This window comes from Mirounga angustirostris, unplaced genomic scaffold, assembly GCF_029215605.1.
Source record: "Mirounga angustirostris isolate CCGP_5_RB_7025 unplaced genomic scaffold, mMirAng1.0.hap1 SCAF_5, whole genome shotgun sequence".
Lineage (NCBI taxonomy): Eukaryota > Metazoa > Chordata > Mammalia > Carnivora > Phocidae > Mirounga > Mirounga angustirostris.
In genome coordinates this window covers 159737272-159764128 of record NW_026991713.1, presented here as the reverse complement: position 1 = coordinate 159764128, position 26857 = coordinate 159737272, and the positions used below count along the sequence as shown (strand labels likewise).

Genomic DNA, 26857 nt, shown 5'->3' with positions numbered 1-26857 from the left:
GGGCCATGTGTGCGAGCACCAAGACGGATGGCTGAGTCTGCCGACATTTGTAATGGAGTACCAGACGTGCCTCTGTTGGCCTTTTGAGGTAGATGAGCTTTTAGGGATTCACTCTTCAAAAGAGGGAGTTCCAGTGTTCATTCTCTCCAGTGGCGAATGGAAGTGCTCATTTCCCAACATCCTCACCAGCACGGTGTATTAGAAACCTTTTCATCGTGGTTAATCTGATATGTGAAAGATGGTGTCTTCAGTAATGTTACTGTATAATTTTTTTTACCGATTTTCTTTCTTTATTTGACAGAGAGAGACACAGTGAGAGATGGAACACAAGCAGGCTTCCCGAGGAGCAGGGAGCCCGAAGCGGGGCTCGAACCCAGGACCCTGGGATCATGACCTGAGCCAAAGGCAGAGGCTTAACGACTGAGCCACCCGGGTGCCCCCGTCATTTTATTTTATATTCCTCTTATTTTGGGGGGTGAAGTTGAAGATCGTTTTTATATGTTTAAGAGCCATTTATATTATCTTTTACAGTGAACTGTCTGGTCAAGTAAGGAATTCCTTTCTTGACCTTAGTAAAATGATAGTAACACTGTTAGGCTCTGAAGTCCTTTCTATCAAGGCAGTGAAGGGATTTGAGATGGGAGGGTGACTTAGTCAGATTGAGAAAGTGACCAAATGACCACAGTCCTTGGGCATGCAGGGAATCCTCACCCTAAAGATGGAGCCTATGGGTAGATTCTGTAAGAAATGGAAAGAAAGTGCAAAGTGGTGGTTCCTGAGAATAAGGACATGGACCTTACTTGGAGCTGAGGGTGAACCCAGGCATCAGGGAGATGGGGCCAGGCCTGGCTAAGAGGCCTGAAATCCTCTCTCCCAGGCTCCTGAGGCAGCTTTCCTAACCAGGGCTACAGAGGTGGGAACCCAAGTTGGGGCCCTGGGAGCTAGACGCCCCAGGCAGGGTGTCAGCCGGCCTTCCTTCCTTCTTCCTCTGCATGGGCTGGCATCTCCAGACCGGACCCCCTAGGAGAGGGCTTCCCAGGCAACATGTGGTGAGCATCTTTAAAGTTTTGTTCCAATAATCTCTCTGTTGTGGACGATATTCTATAACATACATGAAAAATGATTTCCTAGAAAGATAAAATGCAAGAGACACATCAAATAGAAGCTCAAGTTATTTATGAGGAGAATCAATAGACGTAGAATTCCTATGTCACATTGCAGTAAGTTTCTAAATGCTACTGAAATTTTGTTCTTAAAGTAGTTATACTTTAAACAACAGGGCTTTAGAACAGATATTATCTTCCATTTCCCCCACTTAGAACAGATACTGTTTTCCATTTTCCCCCCTTTTATTCCTCATCGCCTTCACTCCAGCTCCCCAACCCACAGCTGAACCAGTCCATTTATTCGGCAACGTTTGCTCATGCCTTCCCCTCCCGCAGACGGTCTATGAGGCCACTTTATAAACAGGGGCTCTTACCCACACAGGATGGAGAGGAAGGGAACGTGGTGGAAATACGGCTTTTCTTTTCTTTTTTTTTTTTTTTTTTTGCTTTGACATTTATCTGCCCCATTTCCTGACCCCAGAATCTTATTTTCGTCATGATCTCGCATTGTTGAGTTTTCACAGAGTCTTGAGAGGCTTACACCTAACCAAGAGAAAGTACATTTCCAAGAGGAACATTTAGATCTGATTTTTCATGTAAAACCCTTGTCTTTCTTATGTAAAATTATGGGACTTTTTTTTTTTTTAAGATGGTTAATTCCACCATCAAGTAGATTGTACTTACTTGAGTTCAAACAGCTTTTTAAAAAAAAAAAACTGGGTGTTACACGCAAATCATGAATCATGGAACGCTGTATCAAAAACTACTGAAGCACTATATGGTGATTAACATAACCGAAAACAAAAAACAAGAGAATGTGAAAGTCACTCTTTCTCCCATGAAGTCCACAGATAAACCGCTGACCCCAAAGAAGAGCAGAAGAGTCCTCATTGGCTCTTCTCCTGGGCTGGGCTCTGCAGGGATGATTTCCAACCTGACTGAGCGATAGCTTGTCTCTGTCTCTCGGGATATTTTGCTCGAGTCCATGGCATCAGCCAGCTGCTGAAGGCATTTCTACGGAAGACAGAATGTCATTATCAAATTCTAAATCTTGGGGCTGGGGTAGATACCACCTTCTGGAGATTAAAGGTAAATGAAAATTCCCCTTCTTCTTTCCCGAATTGTTTCATTCGTGAAGGTGCCCGCCTGGTTCAAAAATGTTAAAAATATATTCAGAAGGAATGCAGTGACTGCCTGTCTCGCGCCCCTGTCCCCAGCTGCTTGCACCTGCTGCCACCCTCAGCCACATACGTGATGTCCCCAGGGCCTCGCTGAAGGATAGGTGCCTGGCTTCCCATCCTTTGCTGTTGCAACAGGGGTTATGATAAAAAAAAGTCCTTGTAGACATGTCCTCAGCACGTGTGGAAGAGCCCTGCCAGTGGAATTGTGAGACCCAGAGCCCCTGCATCTGCCATATTGACGATAAGGAAGAGGTTTCCTTTTTTATTATGTTATGTTACTCACCATTCATTACACCATTAGTTTTTGATGTAGCGTTCCGTGATTCATTGTTTGTGCATCACACCCAGTGCTCCGTGCAGAACGTGCCTTCCCCAATATCCATCACCAGGCTACACCATCCTCTCACCTCGCTCTCCTCTAGAACCCTCAGTTTGTTTTTCAGAGTCCATAGTCTCTCATGGTTCATCTCCCCCTCCCATTTCCCCACCTTCATTCTTCCCCTCCTGCTATCTTCTTTTTTTTTTTAACATATAATGTATTATTTCTTTCAGACGTACAGATCTGTGATGCAACAGTCTTACACAATTCACAGCGCTCACCATAGCACATACCCTCCCCAATGCCTTATCACCCAGCCACCCCATCCCTCCCACCCCCCACCACTCCAGCAACCCTGAGTTTGTTTCCTGAGATTAAGAATTCTTCGTATCAGTGAGGTCATACGATACATGTCTTTCTCTGATTGACTGATTTCGCTCAGCATAACACCCTCCAGTTCCATCCATGTCTGATAACGATGATTTTATGGTCGTCATGACAGTGTCCTCGGTACGGTTTGAGGATGTGCAAGGCTGGGTGATGGTGATATGAAACAAAGGCCTTTTGTAGCTGTTCCCTGATTTGGTCCCTCACCTGCTCTGTTAGGGGGCAAGAACAGGTGTATGTAACTACGCTCATTGACGGGAAAGGCGACGGGTCTGGTTAGTGGCAGAACCAGGACAATAGGACTGCAGCTCCTGCAAGTCCGGGTTCCTTCCCTGTTCTCTACACAGGGCCTTGTGCTTGTTCAGGGGAATCTTTGCGGTCTGTCGATTCACGGTGTGTGTGTACCTCAGGCCCCACGTCTGTGTCCCGTGTCATAAGTCATAAAGGCACAGCCACGGCGCTTACTAGGGCAGGTCCTGCTGGGAGAGTCTCCCGTGTATGTATTTCCTCAGGAATCCTCACAACCCCGTGAGGTGCTATCACTTTCTCTACTGTGCAGACGAGGAACGCTTGGCCCGGGGAGGTGAGTGACTTCCAGCGCCTCACAGCAGACACGTGGTGGAGCTGGGATCGGAAGCCCATTCCCCGGCTCCAGAGTGCCGGCCCTTTCCCCCCACCGTGCTCTCCTCTCACAGAAAAAGTAGTAGTACCACAAGCTGGTGCTCGCCCTCACAGTGTGGGGTGCTTTGTGATATTTGCTCTTGTATCCTATTTGATCCCCTAAATGCTGGTTCCCCCCCCGCCCCCCCCCACAGTGGTTTCCTGACCCTCCCTAATCTGTCTCAGTCTGGGTTTTGGAAAAGTCTGTTAGGTTCTACTTCCCCAGCACCTCTCAGTGCGTCCCCACCTCTCAGTGTCCATCCCCGTGGCGGCTGCCCCAGTTCAGGCTCCCCATGACTTCTTCCCTGGACCTTCTTCCTGGATGGCTGTGAGATCCTCCTAACTTTTGTCCTCCGTCCGTTCTCCATGCGGAGACCAAAGTCACCTAAAAAATACATTTCTGACCATAGTGTTCGTAATTTAAGGCGCTAAGTCCACCTTTGCTGTTTGGGGCCTAGTGTTCAGTCCATGAAGATGGTCGGTCAATGTATGAGGGAATGCAGAATTAGAAAACGTACTGTGTATTTGTCCTCAGGATGAAGATCTTCTCCCAGGTAAGTATTCTGAGGTCGACTTTCCAATGATAGTCACGAGAAAGCCGCACAGCACCACCGAACCTCACTGTGGGGTTGCTCACAAGGTCCTCGATCTTGGGACGAGCACGTGGCCCTGCAATGCTCTATGAATGGAGAACACACAGGATGGACGTGCCATGCACACACGTGCTTTGGTCAGACTGAACTCCCCTTTTGACCCCACTATTGGGGAAAAAAAGAAGCAAAAGCTGTGGAAAACTCACACTTTCATATGTCTGCCAGCCTAAAGAGTAGGTCCAGTACAGCCACCTGCCCCAAAGACGTTGAAAGATGTGCCCCAGATAACGGGGCACATGACAGTCACCTGCAGGAGCTCTCAGAACCACCCGTCGTTCCTGTTGCAGCAGCCTGATGGTCTACCAATTCCGGTCTGTTCTGTCATTTCATAATCGATCGTGTTTCCTGTCAAGCATTAAAGCAGCCCCAAAGAAACCTGGAGAAGAATCGGCTCCCAAATCCAAAGGGAGAAACGCTTTTTCAAAAGCTATTCAAAATTAAACTAAAAGTCGTCCCAAGGCGTTTCCACAATTCTTTCCTCGCAGTTCCCAATTTCTCAATGTCAAGGTCTTGGGCAGTCCGGTCCACAGGGGCCCGGCTTTGGAGACAGCGGCACCTCTACAGTGCCTGGATGGACGCCCGAACCTCGTAGGCGGATCCGATGGGCTCTGATGGCCCCTTACTTATTTAGTGCCATGAGGCACTGGGAGGTGGAGGGTCTGCAGCGGCGGGGCGACCCGGAAAGCCTGAGGCCATCGCCCGCAGAGCACAGCGTCCGCTCGGCCTGGGGCTCACTGGTTCCCGGAGTTTTCAGCCAGGGCAAAGCCCGGGGGAGGGCAGGGGAAGGCTCGGGTCCAGTGCGCCCAGGGCGATGCTGGGTGGGGCCTGGACAGAGGGCGACGGGGACAGCCGACCCACCCAGCTGCTCCCCAGGGGCTCGGGCAGCGGCACCGAGCCGGGCTCCAGGTCTTGGCGTGGCGCAGCCCCAGGCCCAGACCCCGAGGCCTGATGTGGGGCGGCGGCAAGGGACAGAGCGCGCGACCAGGAGAGCAGCCGGCCCTCCCGCGCCCGAGCCTGGTCTGGGCTCCTGCCGATCCGGATCGACGCGCTCGCCTGCCCACGGTCTGGTTGGTCAGCTGCTTCATGCAGCTGGATTGCTTCTTGCTGGCGGCGGCGGCGGGGGCCGGCACGGCCAGGGCCGGGCAGCTCGAGGAATCGCCCGGGGGGAGGGGGGCCGACGTCGCTTCATGTCCACCCGAGGCGGCAGTGGAAGCGGCTGTGGGCCCGGCGCCCCCCCCTCGCCGCCTCTCATCCAGTGGCGCGGCAGGTCGGGGCCTTGGGAGGCCAGACCCGGGACGCGGTACCCAGCCCGTCCTCCACCCAGGGCGGGAACCCCGGGGCCGCCCTGTGCAGGGCCCGGAGGCCCCCTCTCGGGCACCGCCACCGCCGCCCGCGACCCCCTGCCGGGTCCAGCCGCACACCTCCGCGAGGCAGCGGATGCGCGCAGCGCACGGAGCCACCGGTGAACCGCCAAACCCCGGTGTGGGACGCACTGTCCCCGCAGAGCTGGCAGGGCACGGAAGGACGGAACACTCTGGAGCCTCTGGAGGCTGGAAATGCCCAAAGTCTCCTTGAGGGCCGTGCCTCTGCGCAGGTGTAGATATTTGTCAAATGCACCTAGGATCTGCTCTCCTAGGTGAATGGATGCATTGCATGCATTGCATGCATTGCATGCATTTCCTGGGGGAAAGTCCAGGGCCAGATGCATTTTCTGTGGGCGGGCACCTGGGGGCAGTCAGGCAGGAGCACTCGCTAGGGGCCCACCCAGGACAGCCAGGAAGCAGGGGGAACAGGGGAAGGGGCCCAGCCCTGCGTGGGAAGTCGTGGGGCTGAGCGTCTGGGACCGGGACCGGTGGCCAGAGTCGGCCCTGGGAAGGCCCAAGGTCTCGGGCTTTCCTAGCAACGTGGCCTGCGCAGGGGAGGCGCGTGCCGGGCCCGCGCAGGCGTTGCCTAGAAACGCCTGTTGTCTTCTGATTCTTAGCCTGGCGCAAGCAGGCGTTCTGGGACACTTGGCGGGGTAGTCCGACTGCGCTGGACGCTTTTCCACAGCGGACCGCGACAGTTATATGACCCGCGAAGATGTGCTCCTGGGTTGGTGGCCTGGGCTCTGGCCTAGGCCATTCCCAGGGAGGAGTGGATGGCAGTGAGACTTCCTTGACCGGCTCCAACTCGGATCTCACCATGGACTTTGGTGATGTCATATCATCTCAGACAGAAATCAATAGACTCCTCAATGAGATCCAAAGACTGGAGGCTGATCTTACACTTTGGAAACATTTGTCCAAGGGACCGAATAGCTCAGACTCCAATGCCATCTGGAAACTGAAGAGCACCATCAGGGACCTAGAAGAGAGGCGGATGAGGGAGATCGAGGAACATCAACTCGGAGTTGCGATACTGCACAGTGTCCATCAAGAAAAACTGGCCGACATCACTGACAGGCACCGCAAACAACTCCTCGAGTATGAAAGACGGATAGAAGACCTGCAACATCAAGAGTCTGCCAGTCATGGGAAAGATGACTTACTTCAAGAAAGGGAAACTGAGCTTAGAAGGTTGAAGCAACAACTTGCAGAAATGGAGCGGCTGAATGACCGTTTAAACAACGTTGCTTCTGATCTCAGAGCAGAAAACCAAAAGTTGGTTTTGGCGCTCCAGGATGTAAGACATCAGCTGGAAGAATCTATTCTCCGGAACAACGAGGATTCTCTGGAAAACAACACTGCTGTGAGGGCTTTAAAAATAGAAAAAGGACGGTTAATAGCAAAATTGGCTCGGGCGGAAAAGAAGCTGTTGGAGGAAACAAACAAGGATGAGCAAACTATCAAAGAATTGTCCCCTTTAGAGCATGTGCATTGCATTCAACACAGTCAAGAGAAAGACCTGGAAATAGTACACCTCAAAAAGAGGATCGAGCAGATGGACGCCGACCATACAGAAACGAAGGAAATGCTGTCCTCTGCTCTGGAGGAGCAGAAGCGATTGACACAACTCGTTAAAGAGAAAGAGATGTATATTGAAGAACTTACAGGAAGTCCAGAGCTTCAGGAGGAATTCGGTCAGTCTACCCAAACCTTCAGAAGTAATGACATTTCCCAGCCATCCGTGGAGGACAAAGACAGGTGTCTCCCATCCGTGACAGGCGAAAATCCTCATCTGAGAGAAGAACTGGAGAGCCTAGGACAACAGAGTCGCTCTGTTCCTGCGCTCGACCCTAAAATCCTAGACGAGATCGTAGAACTGGAGTGTGAGGTGTTTCAACTCCAGGAGTTAAAGGATGATCTCGAGGAGGAAATCAGAGAGCAGCAGAAGATCATTCACAACCAGCAGCAGGGGAAGATAGGACTGCTTCATTCTTTACAAGAGCAGAAGCAGAAAGTGGAGCAGCTCCAATACCAGCAGGAGCAGATGAATATTGAACACGCTCAGCTCCTTTCAGCGAAAGACGAGGAGATTCAGCATTTGCAGGACACGATAGACCAAATGAAAGCCCGGTTGCCTGACAAAAGCCAGCACATTCCGACAGAAGACTGTGATGATGTGGAAGTCCCAACCAGTCAGCCTCTTCCCAGACAAAACGCAAGTGAAAAGCTTGATTCACGTGAAGCCGAAACTCAAATATCAGTCCTAGGAATCAAAGAACACGAACTGGAGATGAAGCTTCTAACTGAACAGAACATCCGACTGACGGAACAGATCGATCGGCTCTCCAAAGAGGAGATTGGTAAACTAACTCAGATTATCCAGCAGAAAGACTTGGAGATTCAGGGTCTTTCCAGCAGGATCTCTGCGGCTTCTCACAGCCAGAACCGGGACGTGGAGCGACTTCAGCGGCAATTGCAAGAGTACGCTTGGAAAAGCGAACAGGTCTTGGCGGTCTTAAATGAGAAAACGAGGGAGAACAGCAATCTGAGGACAGAGTATGACAAAATGGCGGATAGGATGGCTGCCACAGAAGCAGACCTCCGGCGGATGCAAGAGGAAAATCAAAAACTGTCCACTAGAATGGACAGTAGTGGTCAGGAGATGTTTAGAGAAACGATTCAGAATTTATCACACATCGTTCGAGAAAAAGACCTCGAAGTGGATGCGTTAAGTCAGAAATGTCAGACTTTATTGACACTCCTGCAACCCTCCAGCCCTGGTAATGAGGTTCGAGGCGTTCATATGGATCAGTTCAAGCAGCTTCTACAGGAACGGGACACATTAAAACAGCGAGTGAAGATCATGGAAGAGTGGAAACAGCAGGTGATGACCACAGTCCAAAATATGAAGCGTGAGTCACCCCAGCTTGAGAGAGAGCTGGCACAACTCCAGGCGCGGGCTTTCACCAGCAGCGAGAAGGATTCTGAACTACCGACGACCTCTAGTGACCTGATGCAGACGTACAAAGGCAATGAAATAAAATTACAACATTTAGAGAAGGAACTGGCACAAATTCAGCTCAGCATCGGGGAGCTTTGCAATGCCAAGGATCTCCTTCTAGGGAAACTGGACGTGATTTTCCTCGAGCCCTCCCCCGACTGCTCAGAGTCAGCGGACTCTCTGGAGCCCGTGAAATCTGACAGAGTGGGTGAGGCTTCTGAGTTGCTCCAAGTGGAGGTAGAAGAGCTGAGAAAATCAATGCAAGAAAAAGATAGGATGATTCGAACCCTCCAGGAAGATAAGCAGAGATGGACTGATTCAGTGGCTGCCACGTGGGAAGGAGAAGGCCCAGAACAGGAACACAGGGATTCCGACATCGAGCAGCTGAAGGAGAAACAGGCCGTTCTACAAAACTTCATTCGGGATCAGGAGCTCCGAATCCAAGCGAAAAGTGAGGACTTGCTTTCTTTGCAGGAGAACTTCCGTAGCCAAGTGAGTGAAAATGAACTTTTGAGGCAGACGGTCACCAATCTGAAGGAGAGAATAGCAGAGTTGGAAATGGATGTGTGTCAACCGAGAGAGGAAAATGCAAAAGTCGAGGAAAACTCTCGAGAAAAGGCAGTGGGAGATGAGGCATTGCAAGAGACAGATAGGCTGCTTTCAGTGATGCGGAGAGAGGAGGAATCCCAGGGTGCTGCGATGAAAGAGAAGGCACTTGCTTTGGAGCAACTATCGCAAGAGAGAGAAGAGCACGAGACCGGGGTATTGAACCGGCCGGTCAGTGCAGTTCCATCAATGCAGGGAAAGACAGTTCTGTGCCAACAGGGGAGAGATGAAGTCCTGTTGGCCCTGACACAGAAACAAATGGAAACCTGTGCCCTCCAGAAGGAGGTTTGCCATTTACGTGAGAGCGAATTACGCCTAACCCAGGAGCTGGAGAGACGGCGACACCTCGCTCTAGAAGCCGAAGACGCTCATCGCCGGGAAGCTCTGGCCTCAGAAGACAAAGTGGCTCAACTCAGGAAGGAAGTGACGGTCTTGCAGGGAAGACTCGTTTTGTCTTCCACTGCCATGGAAAATGCCAGCCGAGGAGCCAGTCTGCAGGTAGAGTCGCTGCAGGAGCAACTGCACGTGGTGACCCAGCAGAAAGAGGACACTGCGCTCCAGCTTGCTGCCTCGCAGGAAGAAGGAAGGCAGTATGGTCACATCCTAGCTGACCTCAAGTTGGAACTCGCCGAATGGATGGAAAAGGCAGACAGCCTCGAAGGAAAACTGAAGTCATTGCAGGGACGATTACATAAAACAAATGCTGACTTGGAGCTGAAGGAAGACCAACTCCAAGAATTCCAGAAACAGAATGAGGTCCAGCAGGAAATCCTGGAGGACACACAGAAGAAACTGATGAACTTAGTCAGTAAGTCCGAAGGAATGGTGGACAAAACCCTACTAAGGAGACTCTTCCTGGGATCTTTCCAAGCCCCTGACGCTGAACGGCAGGAAGCCTTAAGGTTGATGGGAAGCATGCTGGGGATCCGAGAAGACCAGATGCGGCAGCTGTTCAGTGAAGGGCCAGGTGGTGGTACCAGCTGGATGAGTCGGGGGCCTGGATCCAAAAGCGCCCCCAACACACGTGTGAAGCCAAATCACCGACCTATGGCCAAGAATTCTTTTTCAGGGCTTTTCGTCCAGTTTCTAGAAGCGGAATCTCATTCAGCTTTGCCACCACCAAAGCCCTCTGCTCATGACGTGAAGCCCCCAGATCCCGGAGGAAGGGGAAAACTGGCTATGAAACAAGGCCCAGCACGTCTGAACACTACCCTAGCATCCACATCCCGGAAAAAAGATGTGAAGCCCCGCACCACAACGGTGTCTCTTATTACCCCACCTGGACCGGAAGCGGATGGATCGGAGCACCTTCTTCTAAATGCCGTCACTGATGCTTTGCCCACGTACGCACCCCAAATACTGTCACCTGCGGAGAAGGTTGGAATGGCGGCCAAAGGCCTCTCAAAGAAATAGAGGATTCTCAAGCCAGAGATGAGACAGTGCTCGGAAGACCCCAAGTCACTCTGTGTGTTTACCTAATCCCAAAATGTCCTTTTGCAAAACGTAATATATTTGCAGTCTTGCTTTCAGCTTAATAAAAATATTCTTTTATGAGTTAACAAAAAAAGGCATCTTTTAATGACTGCAGAGGTATTCACCAAACTGAAAATGGTGGGTATTTCTTATGAGAGTAGACACTGGTGGGGTTGGGGGCTGCGGTCAATGGTACTTCCAGTATTGTTTGTAATGCTTTGATGTTTTCATAAGGAGCATGTATATACATATACCTTTGGTAAGGAAAACATCCACTCGTTTTAATGTTCCCAACTTATCAAATACATGAGCACCCACGCCTTGTTGGAGAAACTGGGTGTATAGCATGAAAGTTTAAGATGAATACATTTTTTTAAAAAATGCGAGTTTGATTTTCCCAGTTATGTCCCATTTCTCTTTCTCCTTTTTTATTTTTAATTGTTTTTTCCATTTCATTTTATGTTGCCTGGGAATCTACTTCATGGGTAACCTGATTTATCTCAGGCCTTTAGAAATATATGTATATTTGTCTTTTTGGGCGTATAGTATTCTATGACTTGCTTTTAAAAAAAAAAATCACTCTGCCTTCGAGATCTTTACAAATGTGAATGAATTCCAATTCATTCTTTAAAAGGAAATGCAGGCCTTTGTGGATATACCCTAAATTACCGAACTAGCTCCTACTGATCAGTATTTAATCGGTTTTTACTTCAAATGTCCATGGTCAACTCCCTTGTTCCTTTCCTCAGAAGCCACTCCAAATCTTCGTTTGCAGTGCCAGGCTCATTACTCCACTATACTCTGGAAACCATCCACTCAAACTTCTTTTCTTCTCCTTCTCCTTCTCCTTCTCCTTCTCCTCCTTCTCCTTCTCCTTCTCCTTCTCCTTCTCCTTCTCCTTCTCCTTCTTCTCCTTCTCCTTCTCCTTCTCCTTCTCCTTCTTCTTCCTTCTCCCTCTTCTTCTTCTTCTTCTTCTTCTTCTTCTTCTTCTTCTTCTTCTTCTTCTTCTTCTTCTTCTTCTTTTTAACGATTTTATTTATTTATTTGACAGAGCAGGAGAGCACAGGCAGGGCGGGTGGCAGAGGGCGAAGGAGAAGCAGGCCCCTTGCTGAGCAGGGAGCCTGATGTGGTGCTTGATTCCCGGGTCACTGAGATCATGACCTGAACCAAAGGCAGACGCTAAACTGACTGAGCCACCCAGGCGCCTCCCATTCAGACTTCTTGAAAGATCTCATTCCATTAATTTTCCATTGTGCTGTATCTTCAGCCTGCCAAATATCTTAAATCCTTCCCTCCCTTTCTGTTGCCAGTGCTCTGGTTCACCCATTCCTGTCTCTTGCACAGACTAGTGCAGTAGACTGCCTACTGATCTTGCTGGTTCCACACTCGGCCTCCTTTGAATCCATTCTCCATGCTGCTGTCAGGGCGAACTGAGACGAAAATCTGATGTCACTTCCCTGCTGCCATTATTTGTGGGTTCCCTCATTGCTTGGAGTTCGACCTTTAGGAGACCATCCAAGCCCTTGCTTTTGCAGCCTTCCCTCCTGCGCATCATTCACATACAGGCTGCCCTTTAGCCGCAGGGAATTCTTACAAGCCCCCAATAGATTCTTATCCAAAGAACTTCAAGTGCATGAGCCTCATCGTTGTGCCTTGCCAAAGGTACAAAGCAGAAGGATTTCATTTTTCTCCTCTTCACCCGTTGGTAAAGGGAGTGATTCCCACCCTAAAGTTATGGGATGTCCGGATGCTGAACAGATGAGCTCGACACTAATTTATTACCCATGTCTACTCGTGGCCCACACCATGCAGGGCCACAAGGGGGTTTTACCTGGGAGCAGAATGAAGAAGGGCTTTGGGGCGGGGGCAGACCTTGTAGTAACAAGAGAGTGACGGTGAGCCCTACTTCCTGCAGGAGGGCATGACTGGCTTGCTGGATAATTGCACACGCTGTCAGGGAAATGGACCTTACTCCTTGGGGAGAAACTGTGCCTGGTCCCTGGGATAAAGAAGGTCGTTTGGCCAGGAGACCTGATCTGTGGGAGCAGAGGGGGAAGGGAACTTTGGGTGAGACCGAGGCCATTGGAGGCCCTCTGATGTTCCCTGATACTAAGACAACACTTCCTATTGAATCTTAATCTCAGGCTTTCCATCACAGTGGACTCTGATATCTAGACATCAATTTCAACCTGGGACTGAGACTTTTAAGGAGTAGGACAGGTGCTTCTCTAGGAAGTGAAATTGTCACGTGAACAAGAGGGGGAGTTGGTCTTCAAAACCAAAATGTATCAACGGTCATTGATGGTCACTCAGTTGATCCCAAGGGAATCCTTAGGTAGCCAAGGGGTAGAAGGAAAGGCTGACGTCCTCCAGCACCATGGAATCTGGCAATGGACTGTGGATAGAAGCAGCCACCCCCACCTGCAGGTTGGATATGCAGACTTTGGCTTCAGCCTGTAGCAAGAAGGCCTTGGTAACTACATTAAGCTGGTGGGGGTATCATGACCCGAGGCAGAGCAGACAGCGGGATATGAAGGCTCAGAGTCTGTAAGAGACTCCGTTTCCAGGAGAGCCCAGTGCATGGTCAGCAATTGCTGCTTTCATGGTCTATAACCCAGGGCCAAGGAGGGCCATTTCTTGCATTGGGAGTCCATGGACGATTCCAGTGACTCCAGGAAGCTGGAGAGGTAGTTGCTAAAGCCTTTTTACTTAGGGCACTAACGGGTGATTTTTTTTTTTTTTTTAAGATTTTATTTATGTATTTGAGAGACAGTTGGAGCTGGAGGAGGAGGTCAAAGGGAGTGGGAGAAGAAGCAGGCTCCCCACTGAACAGGGAGTTCCCTGCCAGGCTGGATCTCAGGACCCTGAGATCATGACTTGAGCCAAAGGCCGACGCTTCACCAACTGAGCCAGCCAGTCGCCCCCTCACAGTTGTTTTGGACAGATCCTAGAGCCTTTTGTTGAGGGGAGCCCCACCCAGCGTGGGCTCAGTGACAAGTAGCAGCCTAAATGGGCTTATGTAAAATTTATAAACAAGGAATATGTTGCCTCTAGAACCAAAAAAAAAAAAAAAAAAATACTGACAGAATTTGGACTTGTATGTCCTTCCTTGTTTGTAAGGATTTTATTTGGTTACTTGAAAGAGCACGAGAGTGAGAGCACAAGGGGCTGGTAGGGGCAGAGGGAGAGGGAGAAGCAGGCTTCCCAGTGAGCAGGGAGCCTGATGCGCGGCTTGTTCCCAGGACCCTGGGTTCATGACCTGAGCCGAAGGCAGACGCTTAATGGACTGAGCCACTCAGTCGCCCCTGCACCTGCATGTCCTTAACAAGTGTGTCAAACAAATGTCCTCACAGTAGGTAGTCGTAAATGTGATGTCATACCTATGTCCCTGGAGAAGGACGGGTGCAGTAAGATCCTGCCCACAAAGATGTCTGTGATAGCAGAGAGGTTTGGGTGCCCTGTGCTTAACAAGGTAAAATGTGTCCCCTTCAAAGTCAAGGCACATTTGACCGAGAGGATGTTGAAATACGCATGGAACAGAACATATTGGCCAAATCTATATTAGCAAAATATTCCCCATCCTTAAATTTGTTGGGCTCCCTTGTGTTTTTTTTTAAAGATTTTATTTCTTTATTTTAAAGAGAGAGACACCTAGTGCACGAGCCCAGTTGGGGCGGGGGGGGCGGAGGGAAGGGCCGAGTGAGCGATTCCCAAGCTGACTCCACCCTGAGCACGGAGCCTAACATGGAGCTGGATCCTATGAACCTGAGACCATGACTTGAGAAGAAAGCGTAGCCCACTGAGCCACCCAGGTGGCCCTAGGGGTCTCAGAGGTTTTCAGGGGACCAGGATTTATTTTAATCAGGTATGATAAGTTAGGAAGATATAGAAGTAACTGTCACAATGGAAGAAGTTTTGTAGATTTAGAGGCCCCAAGAAAGGAGGTTCTGAGAGCCTTGCAGGGCCACCTGGGGAAGCACCAGGATTGGTCAGGAGAAAGAGGGAGTGAAGGGAAAATGTGGGCAAGACCCTTTATTGTGGTTTCCATGGGAAGGGACAGGTGAGGCAGGATAAGCACGTTTAAGACTGGCTAGTTTGAGTAATTTCAGGGGGCTCCAGGCCAGAGTGGTGTCTGCAGGAGTCTGTCCCGCCCTTGCGGTGATCAGGGAGGCCATAGTGGCCCAGAGCTGCTTAAGATGAGGTGGTTGGCAGTAAGGGTTCTGTACCGGTTGGTTTGGATGTGAAAGGTATGCTCCCAGGCCAGTTGTGGACTTTTTCTAAGAATTAACTAAGCCTGCCAGGGACAGTCCCTCCAAAGTCAGCAAGTCTGAGATGTCAAAGCATTAAATACAGAAGCTAGAAAATACGGTTATTTTACTAGGTACAAGCATAATTGGAGCCCTGGTATCGAATCCATGAAGGTTACCCAACTGGTACATCTTAGCAGACATTAACGTTAATTCAGAACCTATGTTTTAGAGGGCCAAAAGCCAGTTGACCTCATTTTATCTTTTGCCATATAAATTATCTTAGTAAATTTGGATTTCTTTTTTTTTTTTTTTTTTTTTTTTTACGGTTTATTCATTCATTTGAGAGAGAGACAGCAAGCAGGTGTGAAAGAGCAGGAACCAGGGGGAGCTGCAGGCAGAGGCAGAGGGAGAAGCCGACTGACTCCCCTCCAAGCAGGGAGCCTCTCATGGGGCTCAATCCCAGGTCCCCGGGATCACGGCTGGAGCCGAAGTCGGACGCCTAAGCATCCGAACCACCCAGGCGCCCCTGTGAATTTTGGATTTCCAGTTGGGTCAAATTGTGAACCTATGTCGAATTAATTTGGGGGGGTTCCTCTTCCTGTATCCAGTTTTCTTTCTTCCATTCCTCCTTTTCTTGGGTTTGTTTGGTCCTGGATATATGCTTGGGTTAGGGAGTGTCTTTTTACCCTGTTCATCTTTCTCCGTTTTTTCTTCCAGAGAGTCTCCAATCAGCATCATTAGGGTTGGAGCCTCTGTCGTGGCAATGGTCGTATGGTTTCAGGTGTCCTGGCGTAAGTCAGGGTGTGAATTGATACCCTCACTGTGCCACAGGGGTGCCACGGATGTTTCCCCCACGACCCTGAGGATGGCGATCTTGTGCCAAACAGGTTTAGGCAGTGGGGTGGTAAGTGAAAGAGCACAGGACCCACAGCGCAGACGTTGATAAAGCCAAAGCATCTTCTGCTACAGCCCTACCTTCTCTCAGTGTGGACGGCTTCCCCTCCCCCCTTTTCCCACTCTACCGATTCCCTCAGGAGACTATTTCATTTCTAGCCCCATAAAGTCATGGGTTTTTGTTTCTGTCTCCAGCTATTCAGACGTGGTGCACATGTTCTGGGTGTTTATGGGGAAAGGGAGCTGGGTGGGTCGGCCCCACAGATGACTGTCCTCTTCCTGCGGGCATGCCAGTCCATCTCCCCAGTGTTGGAGTCCACAGCCAGGAAGGTCATTTTGTCCATGGCCAGAGTGGGAGCCTCAAGGCCCTGGATCCAGAGATGAGTCCCTGGACGCGCTGGGAAGCAACAACACTAAGAGAAAGCAAGTGTGTGGAGGAGGGGTTTTGCACTGGGAGAGAGGTGGAGCACCAAACGGCCGACCCTCCACTTTTGTGTTTCTCATCAGCTCCTGGGCCCTGGGCTGCCATGGATGTGCGCCTCCAAACCCTGAGGGCTCCGGGGGACACACGGTAACGGGGAGAGGAGCGGCAGCTGGGGAGATGGGCAAGGCCACTCGCGTTGCCTGACCCACAGTGACTCAGGAGGCAGCCAGGGAGCCATTCTTACATCTCCCTGGGGTCGTGGCCCCCTTCCTTTCCACCCACAACACAGAGGGTCATCCCCAGGACGGTGCGTGGGGTGCGCTCTCCCCACCCGGATCTGTCTGTCTGCCCCAAGCACTGGCCCAACACCCAGTCGGTGGAACTCAAGCACCCCAGTCAGCAGGTCGTGGGGTTGCCGACCTCAGCGGGGAGCCTTGGAGACCGATACAGGCCAGATGGAGGTCACACTGATGGCACCTCCCTCCTAGGTACAGTCAAGTCGCATCTGTACTCAACTTGTTGGCAAGGATGGGACATTGGTTTGGAAACGGATGGCGACCTCCATTGGAGCTAACAGAACACGAGCTAACACACAAGCTGGCCCGCAGTTGCCAGTTCCCTCCCAGATCGTGATTGTCCCCTCTGAAGCCAGTTAGGAAGCCAAGGAGCACGTCAAGCTGACCCCGTGTCCTCAGTTAAGGTGGGGCCACCCTGTTTGTGATGTCACTTGCTTTTATTCAGCTTCTCCTCAGTTCCCTGACGAGAGAGAGATTCCTGCTCTAGGCTTGTAGGGATCCCTTGACACCTGACAGATGTGACTGGCAGCAGTTGACTAGTCACATATTCTCACAGTTCAAGGGAGGAGGATACCACACACTGTGCAGGGCTGCACAGGAATTGCACTTGGGAACAGAGGGAACAAGCAGGGGCTTGGAAGGCAAGACTTTGTCCTAACAAGAAGGTGGGGCAAGTCCTGGTTCCCTTGGGAGGGTATGAGTGGCTTGCTTGAAGAATTCAGTGGGCTTCTAGGGAACTGAACGCTGCTCCCCCAAATCAACAGGCACTATGTCTGGTCCCTGTGATGAGAAGGGTTTTTGCTTAGGAGACCTTACGTGTGAGGGAGGAGGGAGAGGAGAACTTGCATTAGGCTGTTTCCGTCCCTCCTTGATTGTCCCTGGTGTGAAGACAGCCCTTAATATGGAATCTTCATTTCAGGCCTTATGCCCCAAGAGGTTATGAAAATGTCAGCCTTCTTACAACTACTAATGGCATTTCACAGTGAAACAGTATACAGAAGAAACATGTAAAAGTTGTATTGCTGTATGCTAGCAACGAACATGTGGGCTCCACTATCAAACATACGTTCACAATTACTAGTAAAACTATACTTAGGGATCAATCGAACAAAGCATGTCCAGCACTCGCATGCCCACAGCCGTTAGCACTGATAGAGGAAATCGGAGATATAAATAAATGCAGAGATATACCATGTTTGTGAATTGGAAGCCTAAGCATAGTGAAGATGTTCATTCTGCCCAGATTGATAGATCGATTTAATGCAATTCCTGTCAAAACCCAGTCAGGGTTTGTTTTCTTTTGTAGATTGATAGACAAGATGATTCTAAAGTGTATGTGGATAGACAGAGGAATGAAGAGTAGTTTCAGAAACAATTTTGAAAATAATAATAAAGTGGGAACATGCAGTGTACCCAGTTTCAGAACTTCTGCGATAGTTTTACTAAGGACGATTGTGTGGTATCTGCAGAAGGACAGACACAGATCAATAGAACAGAACAAAGAACCCAGAAAGAGTCCCCACAAATACGCTCAACTGAGTTTTGAAAAGGGAGCCAAAGCACTTCAGTGGGGGGAAAGCTGGCCTTGCGACAGACTACAGCCATTTCAAGCTTGTGATGAACACACAGACGCCAGACTCAGAAAACAGCACCAGGAGCGAAGGAAGACGGGGCTTTGACGGCGGTCCCGCCAGGTGGTGACGGGAAAGGAGGGGTAGACGGTGCCCAGGGCTCTGTGGGCGGGGCCAGAGGAGGCACCCAAGGGGCGCGTCCGCGGGCCGAGCGGGCGGGAAGCTGTCCAATCAGCGTCTGGGCAGAAGCGCCAATGAGCGGGAAGGTTGTTGGGCGGTTGACGTGAGCGGCGGGTCTGAGCCCCGGCAGCTGAGCGCGGCGGAAGCGAGCCCTCCTTCCCTCTCCGAGGCTGGCTCGTCCCCCCAGCGCCCGGGGACCCGGTTTCGTTGTTCTCGGTGGGGACAGCACCCCGGAACCTCCACGGCCATGGGCGCTCGTCCGAGGACGGCCTCTTTCAGCTCCTGTTCGTCCTCCTCGACAGACCCAGACGACGAGGGAGTGCGCGGCCCTTGCGAAGATGCTTCTCCGTGCAGAGGTGCCTGCCGGGCGCGGGGACCCAGCGTCCCCGGGGGCCTGGGGCCTGGGGCCTGGGTGGGGGGCGGGCCTGTGTCTCCGGAACACGCTCGTTCGCCAAAAGGGCGCCGTCACCTCGTGCGACCCTCGTTTCGCACGTGTGAAGTGCCCGGCGCGGGGCTTCATTCCTGGAGCGGAGAATGACCTCCCTTGTGCTGTGCGCCAGGCCTGGGGGGAGCGTGACTGGGAATGCGGCCTGCAGCAGGCCGGCGGGGTCTTGGCCTCCTTGGGGCTCGAGTCCTTATGGAAGCCCGACGAGAAGCAAGGAAGTCTAGCGTTGAGAGGGGAGGAGGAGTGCAGGTTCTTCCTCTTGCATAGGTCACATTCCGTTGGGGATCGTCAGGGTGCCCGTTGTGCACCTGAGATCAGGTCAGTCAAGGTGTGTTGGGGCGGGGCGGGGGGGATGGTCTGCCCAGGAGCACGTAGTAGTGGTGCGCAGAGCCAGGACTTTGCAGAGCTCTTGCGTGTCTGCCGCAGGAGGCTGCGTTCTAGGGGTGCAGTGGGGGCCGTGTTGTGAGCACAGATAGGTGTCGGAAAGCCCAGGCTGGGGTGTAGTTCGTTCGTTCGTTCGTTCGTTCAACAGAAAGTGTTGAGAGTGTACTTCGTGGTAGGCCCTTCTCTTTGGGGGGGTGGGGGGGGTGGGTATTCAGCGATTGGGAACCCAGGATAAATAGGACAGATACGGCGTCTACCCTATCACCACCTGGTTGGAAAAGACTGGAAGCAAATAATTGCCCATGAAATACATAATTACCGTTTTGCTTCGAGTGCTGAGAACTACGGGGTGCATTCGAGTTTGTCTTTTAGGCAGTAATGTTTAAGCTGAGAACAGAAGGCTAAGAAAAAAACGGGGATGTGGGAGGGTGTTCACTTAGAGCAGGGAAGGAGTGTGAACTGTGAAAGGAATTGAGGGAATGCCCTTGAAGCCGGGGCCACGTAGGGACTGTAGGGACTGTAGGGTGGGCAAGCCAAGGTTCGGGGTTAAGACTTGCAGTTTTTGTAGGTTCCTGGAGACTAAACATAGTGATTTAAGACATGGAGTCCAGAGCCAAGCTGATCGGAGCTCTGCCTCTTATGAGCTGTGTTCCTAAACCATTCTGGGTCTCAGTTTCCTGATGTGAGAAATGGAGATGATGATAATCCCACTTCTTAGATGATTGTAAAGATAAATGATATTTAACGTTAATGAAACACGTAGAGCCCTGTCTGACATGTAGTGGGTGTTAGTGGTGGTTGATTAAATAAAGAGGTAAATACATACATTGGTATTGAAGACTTGACGGTAGTGTGTGGTGAAATTTGGGAAGCTAAAAGCCTTCCAGCCAACTTCATTTCTTCTCCAGTGTTCAGGTGCTGTTGACCACATGTGTAGAACTGTTGAATTAGAAATAATGTTCGCATATCGACTGCTACTTGCTAAGAGACTCTGAAGTGCCATTGAAATAATCAGAAAATACTTTTCAGTAGCATAGTATAATTTTATTTAAAATGTATTGGTAGTCTTGATTATTTAGTATTTGTTGGTAAACGTTTTAGCAAACTTGCCTACTTAAAACAAAGTAAGTTAACTGTAGAGTAATTCAGACACAGCCAAAGGACAGAGAAGTAATATAACTAGAGCTTTCCTTTTCTTGACTCTCTAGGGGATAGTTTTTGTAATTTCTCTGTTCTTCTTTGCCTCAGTTTTCGATGCCCCCCTGTGTCTGCAGCCATCTAAACATTGTAGGGCAAGTTTGGGTTTGGAATTGCAGAGAGTACAGTGGTACCCAGCCCAGAGTGCACATCAGCAGAGCCTGTGGGGCTATTTAAAGAAAACACAGATGTTCACGTCCTCCTCTACACTCACTGAGTCAGAGTCTTCTGGGATGGGCCCGGGGCTCTAAAGACCACGTATATTTGTCATCTGGTTGCATTTCATGAAAGCCTTTTTTGCACCGGGCTTTCCTTTATCTGAACAACATGCAAGAAGATTGGGAGAATCCATAAGTTAACGTTTGAGGACATTTTGCAGGGCTCTGTCCTTCCAAGTTCTGTGATACCGTGATGTGCATCTTCACTGTAGTGTGTTAAACCCTTAAACTTTGTCAGAAAGTCATGTGATTAATAACGTAGAGATTCCTTGCGTGAATCGTGGGCAGATCACTTTGTGCCTCAGTCCTGTGTTTGGAATGGGGATAAAAATGGTAGCCCACCTTTGGGATGTAAGGATTAAATGAGCAATAGATCCAAGGCAGTTAGCACCGGGTCTGACACAGAGTGAAGCCTTCCCTAAATAATTCTTACTTCTTTTGCTTTCCCTCCATTATTTATTTATTTAAATACAGATTTTATTTACTTCTTTATCTTAGAGAGAGAGAGAGAGAGAGTGCATGCCCCTGGCGTGGGGCCAGAAGAGGAGGGAAAGGGAGGGGGAAAGAATCTCCAGCAGAATCCACACTGAGTGTGGAACCCAACTTGGAGCTCAGTCTCGGCACCCTCAGATCATGACCTGATGTGAAATCAGGAGTCGGACGCTGAACCAACTGGGCCACCGAGGCGCCCCTTGATTTCCCTCCATTCTGAATATTATTTGGTTCCAGCTATGTCCTAGCTGTGGGTTAGGCTGGTTCCTGCTGCCCTAGGTTACAGCCATAAAGCCCCTAAAATCGCACTAAGAAAGCCAGTTAGCCTCCCAGGACACCTAGGATTCCCTCCAGGAAAGGGAACCATCCCTTCCTCCCGTGACGGTGGTCAGCATCCTCCACAAAGGCCACTGGAAGCACAGCTGTCGTTAAACACAGTGGCTTCGTTACTCATCCTGAGGGGGAACCCACGTCATGGGGACTGTGGGGCTGATCCGTAAGAAAGAGGGTGTTAGAAAGAACTTACAGGATTTGGGCTTTGGGCGGATGTTTTTGGGAGTGTTCAAGGAAGCAGGGGTGTGCTCTGGTCTGGGTGCTGAGGCGAGGCGAGGCGAGACAGTTCTGGGATCGGGTAGCTCCATCAGTGTTTTCTAGAAGGAGGTGTGAAGAGCGTGACGGACGGTGTCATTCACAAGGAAGACACTCGCTGGTATCAGGCGGGAGAGAGGAGGATTGGCATTTGGGGGTGGGCACGACAAGCTGGTTTTTGTCTGTTTGGACAAAAGAGCAAGGGGTCCTCTTTGGTGTCCCTTCATCACCGGGGCCACGGCACCTCAAGCTGCTGTTCTGCGAGGTCATTTGCGTGCAACCGGAGAAGCACGTGGCGTCTCCTGGAGCGCCAGGCCCGCGGCGACCAGCCGTGCAGCCCGGCTCATGGTGCCAGGCCGCCTCCTCGATGTCAGCACTGCTCTTGCTTCTTTGCCAGTGGAGGGGGGAAGCCTTCAAAAGACAAATAGGTGTTTGCAGGGCAGAAGAAACTAGCCTGGCCGTGGAAGCCCAGGGCTGTGTCATCGGCACCTGACATTGGGCCAGGGAGCGGGGAGCAAGAGAGAATTCTGGGGAGGTTGTCAGAGAATGACTCGTGCGAGGACCAAGGGGTCAAGTGGGGGAGCTGACGTGCTCCGGGTTTTCGGACGGTCCCCAGGAGCCTCGTGGGAGATGCACTGCTGACAAAGAGCAGGTCTGTTCCCCTTTCCTTCCCTGTGGCCACAGCCCTGGCTCCGGTCCCTTCTCCTACCTGCTCTGTTGCAGCAGGTCCCTCTTGTTCTGCCTGCTTCTCATCCAGCTCCCTCTCCCATCCACGTGCTCCTGCTCTGGCCAGGGTGATCTTCTTGGAATCCCACATCTTCTCCTGTTACTGCGTTCCTCGAAACCCTTTGATTCCCCATCAGCCACAAGGTGAGAATCTGTACTGTGTGGCGACTCACTTTGCTTTTCCTGATCCTCTCACGGTTCCCTGGGTCTCCCGCTGCCAACTGGAAATCTGTATTTCAATGTCTCCGAATTATGGCAAATCCATTCTTTCCAAAACTTCTCAAGATCCCCTTCCTGTATTCTCCTCCTCGCCACCCCCCCCACCCCACCCCAACTCCGTGAATCGGGCCACTGTGTCCTTCAGGTCCCACGTGCAAAAGGGAGGAGTCCTCTTGGAACTCTGCTTTTACTTCCTTACCCCCTTGTGTGATCATTCTCCCAGACCTGTGATTTTATCTGCTAAATATCTCTGGAATCTACCTCCTTTTCTCCACCTCTGCTTTTGCCCTCTCATTCCGAGTTAAGGTCATTTGTGGTCTGCGCCATGGTTCTAGTCTGCTTACTGAGCTTCCAGGCGCTTCTACCGCCTCCAAATCCCTATCTCCCCCTGAAGCCAGAGGTTTGTGGAAGGCCCATTCGTTCATGTCACTGCCTAGTTTCCTGGCTTCTTGTTGCCGTTCGAGATAGACCGAAACGTTCCTTCTGTGTGTGCACGGCTGCTCCGTCCTTCTTCTCCAGTCTTGCCTCCCGCTCGCCTTCCCTGCTGTACTCGATCCGGTCATTCCTTCCAATGTGCCCTGTGCCCGCCGGCCTTGGGGCGGCTCGGCTGCTCCCTCTGCCCAAGATGCTCTTTCCCCCACCCGCCTTGCCTCACGAGCTCTCATCTTCCCTCAGATGACTGCAGCAGTCACTGCACATTCTTTATTGAACGCCTTCTCAGTTGCCAGAGGCTCGGTTCTTGTGCGCTTCCCGATGTGACCCAGACAGACCTCGGTGGAGCTGTTAGGGAGCCTTTCTTCCAGGGAGAGAAGCAGCCAGGAAACACAGAGGCAAGGAATCTGGCGCATCAGGGGTCCTGGATGCTGTAGGAGCGTTGGAAGGGGTTGTCCTCTGAGCTGGGATGGCCAGGGACGGCCCCCTGAGGACAAGAGTGGGGAAAGCCTTGCAGGAGGTTGAGGGAGTGGGCCCTGTGCATGTCTGTGGGAACAGTGTCCCAGGCAGAGAGAAGGGCGAGTAGGAAGCCCTCCGTGGAGGGAGCTGGCCTGACTTGTTCCAGGAATGACAAGGCCAGAGTGAGGGAGAAGGGGAAGAGTAGCAGATAGGGTGTTAGGGACCTGGGATGGTGGCCACTGGGGGATTTTGAACTGAAGAATGAGGTGACCTGACTTGGGTTTTAATGGGATGAGTTCAGCTTCTCTGTTGAGAACAGCGAGGGGGGAAGCAGGGCGATGAGTTAGTAGGCTCCTGGAATATTCCAAGTCAGAGATGCTGCTGGCTTGGATCAGGATGGTAGGGGTGGAAGTGCTGAGAATCGATCCAGATTCTGGGTACGTGTTGAAGGGAGAGCTGATGGGATGTACTGACAGATGGGATGTGGGTGAGGCCGATGAGTCCAAGAAGGTGCCCAGCCTTCTGGCTCGTGTGAGATGCGGCTCCCTCCGGAGGCCCCTGACACCCTCGACAAGGTCCAGCCCCTTATCTGTTCTCTGTGCATCTCCTCTGGGGCAGTCAGTCCCGTTGCTCCGCAGACATCTCGTTTAATGTTTGTCTGCCCCGTGGGAATAGCGGTGCCGAGAGGGACCATGTGTGTCTCAGTGCCATGAGCCTTGTAGACCCCTAGTAAGTATTTCTGAGCCGGCCGAGTGATGAGGAACTGAATGGAGATGCTCATGGTTCTCTTTCCTGATGAGGGCTCCCAATTCCCATGTTCTGTTTCCCTGGTTTTGAGTGGTCTGTGTGTTTTAGAAACCAGGCCAGGGGCTGTAAGACGGAAATGGTATTGTGAGAATTGCAGAAGTTTCTCTGATGTCAGCCGCGTCGAAAAACGTCGCCCTCGACGTGCAAGTGGGTCAGAGGATCACCTCTTGGGAGAGGCAGCATTTTCTGGAGGGCCTAGGCCTTGCAGCTCACTGATGGCATCTTCCCGGCTCTGTCCAGAGTGCAGGGCTGGGATTTTGATCTGAAATATTCTGAAGGTGGGGGCTGCTGCTTTTCCTCCCCAGAGAAGACATGTCACTTGCGGATGAGAATATTCTGGTTAGGATAAATTAGCTGCCAAATTTGCCCATCAAGAAAGTCGAATAAATAATGGCTTTACTGGATTTGCGCTGCCTCCCCCCCATTTTTTCCAAAAGGGAACAAATTAATTTTTGAAAAGATCTGTGAAAAACAGTGGTCTCAGATCTAGAATACGAATTATTTTTCTTTTATGGTTAATTTTTTTTAAGGTTTTATTTTTAAGGGATCTCTCTGTACCTAACTTGGGGCTAGAGCTCATAACACCCAGATCAAGAGTCACATGCTCTTCCAACTGAGCCAGCAAGGTGCCCCTTCAGGGTTAACTTTTTAAATGACAAAAGTGAATACATATCCCCCACTCAGCCTCATTTGAATATAGTGTGCCTACAGGTTTTCATGCCTACAGTTTTCTAATGTCTGAATGTATTTCCACAGTGGGGTTGTACTTTACGTGACGATTCTGTTTGTTATTTGGGTGGCTATGATTTTGCTATTAAGATAGGGCTGTGATGAACATCTTTGCATGTGTGTTTGAGTTTTCCCTCGAGATAGATTTCAGGGTAAAAACTTCTGCAAAATGATCCTCAGGAGTGGTTATGTCATTTTTGGTTCTCACCCATGGTAAATGAGATGCTAATCACAGAGTATTTCTCAGTCTTTTAAATTTTTTGTCAAGTGGCAGGGGAAAAATAATGCCTGTTTTCAATTTTTATCTCTCTCTCTATCTATAAATGTATGTTTTATATTTAAATTTAAATACGTATTTATTTTATATATATTTGAATTTATAGATGTAGCTCTATGTATTTATACACATACAAACATATTTCTAAAGATTTATTTGAGAGCGAACACGGGGGAAGGGCAGACGGAGACGGAGAGAGAGAATCTCAAGCCGATTGCCCACTGAGTGCAGAGCCTGAATGGGGCTGGATCCCACAACCCTAAGACCATGATCTGAGCCCAGATCAAGAGTCAGATGCTTAACCGATTGAGCCAGCCAAGTGCCCCTTACATTTATATTTTTATAATCACCTGTAATACTGAGCAATTTTAGTTGGTCCCTATCACTGATACTTTTTTCACGGATACTTTTTTACATGAATCCTCGCTCGTTATCATTTTCCTGCTGGGTTGTTGTCTTTTTGTTTGGGTATTTATATTTTTCTTATTGATTTGTAGGAACTTTTTATAGGTCGGATAGTAGTCCTTTGCCTCTGTACTCGTTGCAGTATTTTCTCCCAAACGATTGTCTTTCGGTTTCGCTTGTACCATACATTTCAGGATACATTTCATTCTGAATCTCTGTGGTGCCCAATCTCATAGTCTAACTTTATAGCTTGTGGCTTTGGATAATGCTTCAAAAGACCATTTTCAATCGCTGCATTTTCTTTTAGCACTTTTAGGGTTTGGGCTTCTGTTGCTTAGACCATTCATCTGTCTTTATTATTTTGTATGTTACAAGGTAGCACTTTTGTCCCTACACCATCTAGTGATGGTCTGTATCCCCCATGGATTTGAAAGAGCCCTTAAATGCTAAATTTTTATATATACTTTGACACAGACATGGGTATATCGTTCTTCACTTCCAGTTGGAATTGCTTTTTTCCTTTTGATGCCTGAACATTTTGCCTTGCGATATAACTTAGTTGTGAATTGATTGAGAGCGCCTATAGCTTGCTTCTAGAGTAAGAATAGGTTTGTACCGCTGAATAGCACCCTTTTCTTAGTTCATTTGAGCAGCTGTACTCCAGGAAGGAAGAAAAGAAAGGGACCCTGACAAAAAACATGTGTCTAAGCCTGTGAAAGCAATAGCTTTTTAGGTAGTCCTGCCATGTAGACTTCAACATACGTGTCATTGGCTGGAAGTCGTCATGTGGCCCTACCCCTAGCTGCAGGGACGTGGCGGGGGGGAGAATTTCTCACAGGGCAGATTAATACCTCGAACAAAATTGGGGCCCTCTTCGTAAGGAAGCAGGCGTAAGTGGATATTGAAAGGGGAACTCGGATTGGGGCACCTGGGTGGCTCTGTTGTTAAGCCTCTGCTTTCGGCTCAGGTCGTGATCCCAGGGTCCTGGGATCGAGCCCCGCATCGGGCTCCCTGCTCAGCGGGAAGCCTGCTTCTCCCTCTCCCACTGCCCCTGCTGTGTTCCCTCTCTAGCTGTCTCTCTCTCTCTGTCAAGTAAATAAATAAAATCTTTAAA

General features: G+C 50.3%; 1 protein-coding gene across 7 annotated transcripts in view; it reads left to right on the top strand.

The window, feature by feature from the left end:
- The window catches only part of LOC135364283 (thyroid receptor-interacting protein 11-like), a 50626-nt gene extending 23970 nt beyond the window's left edge, over positions 1-26656 (top strand). For 6 of the 7 annotated variants that reach the window (XM_064590253.1, XM_064590258.1, XM_064590259.1 and 3 more), the window contains one exon: positions 302-26656. In XM_064590253.1, coding sequence (XP_064446323.1) covers positions 6386-10690 — 4305 coding nt within the window. In that variant the 5' untranslated portion in view covers positions 302-6385 and the 3' untranslated portion in view covers positions 10691-26656. The remainder of the gene's footprint in view (positions 1-301) is intronic. The other variant, XM_064590254.1, reaches the window with a different exon arrangement.
- Positions 26657-26857: the final 201 nt, after the last annotated feature.